The sequence below is a fragment of the Cryptotermes secundus genome, unplaced genomic scaffold (assembly GCF_002891405.2).
Source record: "Cryptotermes secundus unplaced genomic scaffold, Csec_1.0 scaffold92, whole genome shotgun sequence".
In the NCBI taxonomy this organism is placed as follows: Eukaryota; Metazoa; Arthropoda; class Insecta; order Blattodea; family Kalotermitidae; genus Cryptotermes; species Cryptotermes secundus.
This window is the reverse complement of record NW_019728498.1, coordinates 1,980,992-1,991,186: the sequence shown is the minus strand read 5'-3', so window position 1 is coordinate 1,991,186 and position 10,195 is coordinate 1,980,992. Positions and strand designations below refer to the sequence as shown.

The window sequence follows — 10,195 nt, the reverse complement described above, 5'->3', positions numbered from 1 at the left end:
ATTTGTCGTAGTATAGGATATAATACAATGAAATCGGGAGCATTTTCAGACGTTTTAGAAGTTAATTTACCTTTCGAACTGACCTCGTACTTTCAGTATGTTCCTTAATACAACATGCATAGACGTCAAAAATCTATACTCTATATACATCTATTTATAATCTACATACATGAAGACAGGAAAGACATATGTCACGCTGAATAACAATGATATAAAGGCACACATATTCCGTGTGTGTATTTGTGTAATGGTTCCCGTGTTTTGAAAAGTAACTCTACGACAAAGAATTATTCTAACACACACTTCGATACAAAGACAGAGAGAAGATACATGTAGTTCATCTGGATATTAAAAAGAGTCATTCTGTGGAAACGAAAATAAAAACGTGACATGGGATTACACGATTTATGCTGTTTCAGTAATTAAGACGTGTAAGCGAAGGAGGCGTTTTATATTACTCAAAACCGTTGAGAATTATAAATATATGTACACATCAGCCTACATTATACCTTACAGACAAATTATACATTTGAAAAAACACAACTCTAGTGAATCTGCCTGTTAAGTTATACATCGGTATTCTACTGTAACAACAAAATGTATTTAATAAAATTGAAATCAGTTTGTAACTTAGACAAAATTCTGATTCAATATGTCTATGGCTTTACAGCCCTTGTGGATCTCTCCGCGTTTTAAGTTTCTTAAGCTATACACAGTCTGTAGGACTCCTTGGACGGGGGATCAGCCCTTCGTAAGGCCCTTACCTACACAAAGAACAACACAAAAACAGACATCAATGCCTCTAGTGTGAATCGAACCCACGACCCCAGTGTTCGAGCGTACGATGAGGGTTCATACCTCAGACCGCGCGACCACTGTGATCAGACAAAACTATGATTGATTTTCGGATAATTTAAGATTTTCATGTGTACGGCACCTTATGTTAACGATATTCTGACTTATGTAGACCTGAGGATTTGTGGAATTGTACTCTTTTCTTGGTGTAAAGGTAATCCCTGGACATTATCAACTATTTGGAGCAATTTTCTTTAACATTCCAAACAGACTAATATATTTTCTCTCCCTCTTTGTGTTATGCCTGAAAGGGCCGCGCCATGGCTCAAGCCGTTAGTCGCTGGCTTCCCACCGCTGGCGGCCCGGGTTCGATCCGGGTCTGGTCAAGTGGGATTTGTGGTGGACAAAGTGGCGCTGGGGCAGATTTTCTCCGAGTACTTCGGTTTCCCCTGCCAATCTTCATTCCACCAATAGCTCCACAATCACCTTCACCTATCATCTGGGGCTGGTACAATAGGCCAGAAGTGGCCGCAGTACAAGGGACTTAGACCCACCCCATTAGCAATAAAAAGGCACCTTCTGAAACGTTGTAGAGAGAGTCTCTACTATAAATAAAATACAATATTAAAAGAACTGTCTAAAATCAAAGTAATAAGGTATTTTAGAAGCACTTGTTTCTAAAATATGCTTATTGACGAGCTATAGGCCTTTTCTATTTCACACAGAATACATCCGAAATGCACAAAAGGACGACGACATAGCGAATTTCACTTTATTTAACCTTCGAATTGCGAATATCTTATTTATAATTTCAAAGTATAAGTCCTTCCTCAAGAAGTCATCTATGGAAGAAACAAAGTATACTGCAACTCATTAACACACCAAGAGGGCGAGATTTTGCAGTAGTAGAAAATTAGTCATGCATCTGTATTTCAAGGATGTTCCCAGTTACTGACTACAGATCCAGAGGTCCCGGTTTCGATTTCCGACGCTACCAGATTGTCTGAGAAATAGGGGGTCTGTAACGGGATCCACTCAGCCTCGTGAGGATAACTGAGGAGCTACTTGAATGGAAAAGTAGCGACTCCGGTCTAGAAAATCGAAATTGACGGCCGTGTAGATGCGTTGCGCTGACCACGCGACACCCTCTATCCGCTAAAGTTGACACTAACTTCGCCGACAAGCGGCGGTCGCTCGGTCAGTCGGTATAGTTTGCTTGCGAACTAAAACCATGAAGTTTTAAAGACTAAGAAACCAACATTTCAGTGCAGTTAATTTTAATTGCACCCAAGACATTTTAGATAAACGGAAAATTGTTTCAAACAGTTAAACGATCATGGAAGTTAAAAGACCAGCAAGATAAGTTTTATAAACTGCGTGGATTGAATTCCAACTTTATCTAGGCAGTAATTCAAATTAAATATAAAAATTAGATGTGGTGAAGGCAACAATCCCATATAAAGATTAACTGCAGTGTCGTAATAATAAGGTGAATGTTCGGAAAAAATTTATAATTATGAGTTACAGAGACAACCGTAATAATCATTTAACAACTTCACGTTTAAAGAAAATACGAATTGCATCAACTACGTCCTATGTTTTTGTATATTCCAAGTGCACAGGCACTCATAGAAATATTCTTTAGTCAGATTATCTCCAGTATCTGTGGGAAATGTGGTATTCCGAAACATCTTATTGTATTCAATATCTTCAAGGAATGTTGTACTATGTAATTTATATTATCATATATCAACAATTAACTGCTGAATATGTACTTAGATATGTGCTTAATAAATGGGGCCTAAGCAGAATTCCATCTAATCGTTGAAATATGAACGAGATTAACGTCATTCAGATCAGGGTGTGATATGAAACTAGTGTTGTCAAGTGCACGTGTCCTTCCAGAAGTTCATATAAAAGGAGCGACACTGCTACATCATCCTCTATAGGTAAGGGTGCCAACTACCGCGTGGGAACCTACTGCTCAAAATGGGGACTACTAGTGAGAAATCGGAGAAAAATACTGATGTTACAGAAAAAGACAAGGTGTTCTATGATCCCATGGCGGTCACATGGTTGGACAAATACAGCAGCACTTTGGACACGATTTGGACAAATTTACCTAAGAACATTAGACCTATAATTGTAGGGTTGGCTGTCTTCACATTTGGTGCCACAATCAGAGGTAAGTTTATTCTATACTTGAGAAATAGATCAAAAGCCGAAGTTGTAGGCGTGTTTTTGAAAGAAAACATCAAAGTACGAGTATATAACAAATACAATTTTTCAAAATTAGAATTATAATTTGCAAAATCAAAAATTAAAATGGCGTCAGAATTGATGTTCGTAATCGAAATAGGAGGAGAAAATTTTAGGAAACATCTGTAATTATTCGGTTTAAAAGCTGATATCGTCTCGTATACTTCGCAAATCAATATATAAAACACTCAGTTTAATGTAAGATTTGAGGTTTTCACGGCTGTGACTATGAAGAAAGCTGTCTTCCGGGATGTGGCGCCGTGTAGATATTGTGTTAACCGACGTTTCGGAGGAACGTATCGCCTCCACGAACAGTTAGCTTCACAGTCAAACTATATTATCACTCTCAAAGAAACTTCCGAAGTCATACCCACTGGACAGTAGTTTGGGTGAGCCTTACAGCAGGCCTGTACGCGGTAGCGAATAGATAAATTTTGTCGGGGAAAGAACCTTGGTGGTACAACCCACAACCAATGACTTTAGTACGTAAAATCTCTCATATGCCTGTCACGGTAGCTGAGCGGTCTAAGGCATGTACTGTCTTCGCTCGCTTGGAAACCGGGATAGTGGGTTCGAATCCCACTCAGAGCGTGGATGTTTAGTTTGTGTGTGTGCGTTTTTCTGTGTTTGTGTACAGGCAGAGGCCTTGCGACGAGCTGATCATCCGCCCAAGGAGTCCTACCGAACGTGTAATATCGAAAAAAACCGAAGTGAACAAAGAAGTTCATGGAGGTAGGCCTAGGTCCNGTTTTGTGGAAAAGGGGGGGGGGGGGAGAATCTCTCATATAATTGATACATCAGGTAGTCTAGGCAGCGATTTCAATATAAATATATACTCGCTTTGAACAACATTTACAGATTAAAATTAAATTAAAATAAAATTCTCTCTGTGCCTAATTAAGTAAGCACTATGCCATGACGACACACGAGGGAGTGGGGGTATAGCGGCACTAGATGGAGGTGGGTGATCAGCTTCACGCTCCGGCCGCGTTACCCCAACTACCTATTGGATACATAGCTGGATGCGCCCTAGGTACCGTCTGGACGCTGTGGAGAAAAGAAATATCTTACCCCAGCCGGGAATCGAAACCCGGCTCTTCAGTCCACGAGTCTATTTTCTGATAGATGACAACAGAATTTTACAGTTCTTTTAATATTCATAACTGAGTACCGAGGCAGTATAAGTACACTACGTTTGAGCTTGTCACACCTAATTTCTCTCGAATTGGCATCCATGATCTTATGACGCATTTCTCAAATATCCTCTGAATAAACGTGCTGATATCTCAATAACGAACGATCAAAATGCATTAATGGTGGATTTTGGGAAAGATGGAATTTGAAATAAAAAATACACATGCATATAGATCATTAATTTTGCCTAATAAAAATATTGGCGACTATTCTCACTGTGTTATCCAAATGTCACAACGTTCATGCTTGGGAAGCAAATTTTTAAATAAACTCGCCTTTGCCGGTGTTAGGAATGAAGGGTTAGTAAATTTACTCACACGTTCCACAGAAATAACAGAGTAAACAAAATATAAACGGAGCACAACACATTCTTCTTTTCATTTTCACGACGATTATATTATTTATTAGCTAGCCATTAGATCACTTATCCAGACGTTGTATTCACCTGTCAGCAACTGAAACCAGTTCATCTTTGCATCTCTTTCTGCACGAAGTGAGAGTTTAGACAATGGGTAAATTTACCGGCAGCATCATTTATTCTATTAGGTTGGCTACAATTTTATTACTGACAGTGTTCGGGGAGACATAATTTATGTGACAAGGAATTGATCATGATAAGAAGTGAATTGTCGGTCACGGTAGCCGAGATGTCTAAGGCATGTACTCTCTTCGCTCGCTTGGAAACCGGGATCGTGGGTTCGAATCCCACTCAGGGCATGGATGTTTAGTTTGTGTGTGTGCGTTTTTCTGTGTTGTGTACAGGTAGAGGCCTTGCGACGAGCTGATCACCCGCCCAAGGAGTCGTACCGAATGTGTAAGATCTAGAAAAACCGAAGTGAACGGAGAAGATCATGGAGGTAGGCCTAGGCTCACTGGGGCTGTAGTGCCAAGGGAAAAAAAAGAAGAAATTTATATTAATTAATTTACAGCTATATTAATCAGAATAGAGAGATCATGTAAAACTATATTTGACAGCATCCATAAAAATGTAAAAAGTGCTCTGTTTAACTAATTAAGCACTACTCCATGAAAACATAGGGCGGAGTGTATATACGTATATGCATCCACTTATTTTCGACCTCAGCATTAGTTCGAGGTGAGTAGTCAGCGCACGCCCCAGGCCGCTTTACACCCAGTGAAAGGGTTCCCTCTACCTACTCGTATTACTAAGGAGGCTAGATGGGTCCCGTAACCGTTCTGCACTATGCAGAAGGAAGACAAATCTTAACCCTACCGGGGCTCCAACTCCGATTTTTTGGCCGTCCAGCCCGTAGTCAGTCGCCGTACCGACTGCCCTTTCCCAGCTCCTGGTAACATCTATAGAATAAGATATTACATGACTTCCTGACTTACACGTACATGACACGGTAATACGAAGACATAGCAATGACGAAGGTTTTAAACACTTGTCGCAATGACTGGAGTGCAATTGTATACTGAACACCTGGCACAGCTACTTGAGCAAAGTATAATCCTTACATTGGTAATTAATCAATAATCGAGGAAAACAGTACACTTGTACTGAATAAACGAAGACTCTTATCGAACTGATAAGGCAACCAGGTGTTGGAGATCACGGACGTCAAGACAGGTGTTGATGATTAAGACAAAATTTACCAGTGCGACCACGTTCGTATCCAGTATTAATATAGGCTGTTCACTCTGATCTCCATTATGCACATTGGCTATAGGAAATAAATTCTAAAAGATTATTAAAAATATAAAATTAATTTAGTCACTGCATTGTACGATATCCTGTTTGATATACTGCTGTACCATACACCAGGATAACGTAGTCGGTATAGCAACTGCCTACGGGTTGGGCGACCGAGAAGTCAGAGTTCGAGTCCCGGTAAGGTCAAGAATTTTCTCTTCTCCTTTTCTTCCAGACCGGATCAGGGGCCCACCCAGCCTCCTATCCTCTACCTCGGGGGGCAAAGCGGCAGGAGCGTGAAGCTGACTGCTCACCTCCAGCTAGTGCCGAGGTCAAGAAAATGTGGATCTATACATCTACTCCCCCATACACCTTCATGGTGTAGTGCACAGTGGTGTAGTCGTTGAGCACAGGGACACCTTTAACTTTTTGCTTTACCTTTACCTTACACAAACATCTGTTTTGTTGGTTCCATTTGATTAATTATAATGCAAAAGGCTCCTGTGTTCTGGAATATAACACGTATACTCTGCAGAATGTCAACAGACTTTTCGAAGGTACATATTTCTCCATCTTCAGAGCTGAAGAGTAAGCCACGTAAGAAAACAGCATGAAGCAGGAAACAAACATAGGCTTTTCGGCGAATTACGTTGTGTTTTATCCCACAAGATCATAACCATCAAGGTGAGAACCTCAAATCCTACAATTGCAACTTAGATTAAGAGGAAACTATAAAGACATTAGTAATGCACGCTAATTCTACACAAAAACAAATAATCGAAGAGATGGGTCGACAAACCTAAGGAGATCTGTTGTAAAATACGTCACCCGGTCTTTGTCATAAATGCTTGCCATGCAGATGCTTAACAACCAATATGCTCACCGCCACTATGACAAATCGTTGCGGTCAAATGAGTGGCTGTTCTGCTTTGTATTCAGGAGATCCGGATTCAATCTCCGACTCGAAGACTGGCTTTTCTCATTGAGATTATTCGTGGATTTTCTCAGGCACTCTAGGCAGATACAGGGACAGTACCTCATATTAGGCCAATACAGTATCCTTCCACATCCTTTCCAATTCACTGTTATCGCTATTACCTGAGCCCTTAACAACGACTTTAAATAAATATACAATAAAAATAAATAAATAAAATTCTGCTTGCTGATTCCTGGAAACTTGCTTGGTCTCACATTCTGTCCTCTAGACGGAGGCAGTAAGTTCACATGGAACGTCGTTGAACTTCTACCAGACTACACGGTGTAATATTTCAGAAGGCAGTAGTCTTCAAATTTTACTACAGTTTTCCAACATTAAATGCTATGGAAATCCTAGTAAAGGTTCTCATGTTGTTTTATGCTTACAGAGAGACGCAGAAACGAACAGAAATAAAGAAGGGGGGGGTTGTAATAGCCACCCTGTAGGGTGGAGAACGCGACTAAGGATGCATGTCATTGACCAATCACAGAATTTTTTAAAATAAATTATATGTGTACTCAGTGAATTAGAAGAACAAAGAATATGTTGAAAGCAAAGTTAAACGTTATTAAACTTACCTTATCTATTTTCTCATATTATCTAAAACTACACAGAAAGAATTTCTACAGTTTATACATTTCAATTGCTGTGAATACATTTATTGGACCAAAGATAAATAGTAAACGTAACGAAAGAAATAAATGCATACGCCCTTAAATATATCTTCTTGCGACAGCACTATCTAGCGAAATGTTTAATATAAATATCGTTTCTCTTCTTTTTAGGTTTATTCCTTGCAAATTTTCTCTATGTAAACGTTTATCGGTCCATTTTTAATTAATTACCCCACACAGATTCATGAACACGGAATTCACTCTGGACCAAACTTAAAGAGCGAGAAGGGGTGTGAAATTTTTCAATAAGTTGTAAATATACTGTTTTGTGAATAATGATTACTTTTCTATCATTATCTCGAATATCAGAGCTGTTAGAATAATTTTCCTTATGTGATTAGATCACGAACTTCGGATGTGAGAAATATTCTCTAAAAACTGAACACCACTGAATTATTGGCCATTCGTCTCAGAGAAAAAAAATCCTTTGTAGGCTTTTAGGCTCTCATACCGGTGGTTATAAAGAGTTCTCTCTTCTAGGATATAACGTCGTGTAGTTTGTTGAAAGCCAACGATGTTTCAGAGCTCTGCTTGTTGCCTACTTTCGCGCTGGTCTCTTGCTTGGATTATTCTTCAACCCTGAAGACAGAGGCGACATGTTCGTCCTAAACGTCAGCTGACTACAGCCATGTACTACATGGCGTTATATCCAAGAAGATGAAAGTGACTAACTGCAGGGAGTTGAGTGCTTGTTGAGAATCTGCCAATTGCACAGCTACTCAAAGATTTCCTAGCACATTTTGGAACCAAAATATTCATTAATGTTCACAAGAGCCCACCACTTGTCCCTATCCTGAGCAAGATCAATCCCATAAGATAGACGCAACTGTTAAAAATTTCCATAATCGAAAAACGTTATTTGTTTGTTCAGGTCTCTTCTTACTCATTTAAACGTTCCTCATAATCCACAGTGAATTGTTGTACCATTTGCAGGGGAGTGGCTGTTGATATTTGTGCATCTTGCGAAGTACCTGGGATATAACAAAGGAGAAGCGAATGGCAATGCGACATTTAGTTTGAAAGAGCTCAGTCTGGAGTCTCTCTACCTCAAGGATCTGCAGTATTACTGGATAAGTGCAACGATAGTCTCGTATGGTGCATACTTCATAATTGGCGGTTTCCTCCATGTGAGTTGTGAATTTATTTTGGTACAAATACTATGCTCTTATGGCATATAAGATATCATTTAATTATTGGTTTTTCATAAACTGTATAATTTTTTTTCCATATAACTGAAACCTAACATTTTGAAGGGAAGAGAAGAACTGCAACTGAAAGTGTCTGCAGAGAGTATTTGTACTTAAGAGGGGCGAACAGAGAACGTAATGGAAAGAATTATAAAACGAGAAATCTTGCTTTCGCAATAATTATTTGGCACTGTAAGTCGGAGAGAAAAGGCTGCGCCATAGCTCAAGCGGTTAGTCGCTGGCTTCCCACCGCAGCGGCCCGGGTTCGATCCTTGGTCTGGTCAAGTAGGATTTGTGGTGGACAAATTGGCGCTGAGGCAGGTTTTATCCGAGTACTTCGGTTTCCCCTACCCATATTCATTCCACTAAATTCTTCATCATCATAATCACAATAGGCCAATCAGTGGCCGTCGTGCCGAGTGGACCCAGCTGGACGCCACCCCCACTAAGCGAATTAAAAAGAAAGCCGGAGAGAAAACAAACTTTACTCTGGGTTTCGAAAAAAGGTTAAGTTATAGCATAAGAAAAATTATGAGGGAGTGCAAGGAGAGGACTGAAGAAGATTGTCAAAAGAAAAATATTCTCAGGCACTCCCTCCCAAACATACACATTCCAAAAGGTATATGATATCAGTGATATCTCGGGTACAGTAGCTGTGAATATTTGGAGTGACCGCCATTTTGAAAATATGTAAGGACCGCCTCTGTAGCCTAGTGATCAGAGTTTCTGGCTACAGATCCAGAGATCCCGGGTTCGAATTCCGGCGCTACCAGATTTTCTGACAAGTGGTGAGTCTGGAACGGGGTCCACTCAGCCCCATGAGGATAACTGAGGAGCTATTTCAATGAAAAAGCGACTCTGGTCTATAAAACCGAGATTAACGGCCGTGGGGATCCGTTGCGCTGACCACGCGACACTGTTTAAACGCAAAATTTGGCACTAACTTAGTTGACAAGCGGCCGTCGCTCGGTCGCTATAGTTCGCTTGCGGACTAGAGGCCACGGAGTTTTTTGTTTTTTGTTGGTGGCTTGATCGGAAATATTTGTTTAAATAAAAGGCAAAAGAACGTACCTGATATAATCAACAATTGAAAATAATTTACCGTACATATAAACAGTGAAGGTTTTTAATAATTTTAAATATGAATATTTAAAGAAATATTACTAATATTTATATGCAACATGACGCAAAAAAGAACAAATGAATAAACAGCACTGAAATTCTTCTTTAATCGGCCTTGTGAAGGGCGATTTCCTGTTTCTTTCACAAGAAAAATTTCGGTGTCATAAATCATGTAAAGTGAAATTAAATTAAATTAAATTCTCCAGTTATTCACGTTCGAACTTAACAGCCCACTGGCCAGTTAAAATCAGGAGTAAAATTAAGTTATAAACATACGTGTAAGAACACAATCGATTTATAACTTTCAAATAATAATAATAATAATAATAATAAT

At 39.5% G+C, this 10,195-nt stretch overlaps 1 protein-coding gene across 1 annotated transcript in view; it reads left to right on the top strand.

Moving 5' to 3' along the window:
* The first annotated feature begins 2,758 nt into the window (after positions 1-2,758).
* Positions 2,759-10,195, top strand: part of LOC111865150 (delta(7)-sterol 5(6)-desaturase) — an 18,824-nt gene continuing 11,387 nt past the window's right edge. The window contains exons 1-2 of the mRNA XM_023852921.2: positions 2,759-2,980; positions 8,486-8,679. Coding sequence (XP_023708689.1) covers positions 2,785-2,980; positions 8,486-8,679 — 390 coding nt within the window. The 5' untranslated portion in view covers positions 2,759-2,784. The remainder of the gene's footprint in view (positions 2,981-8,485; positions 8,680-10,195) is intronic.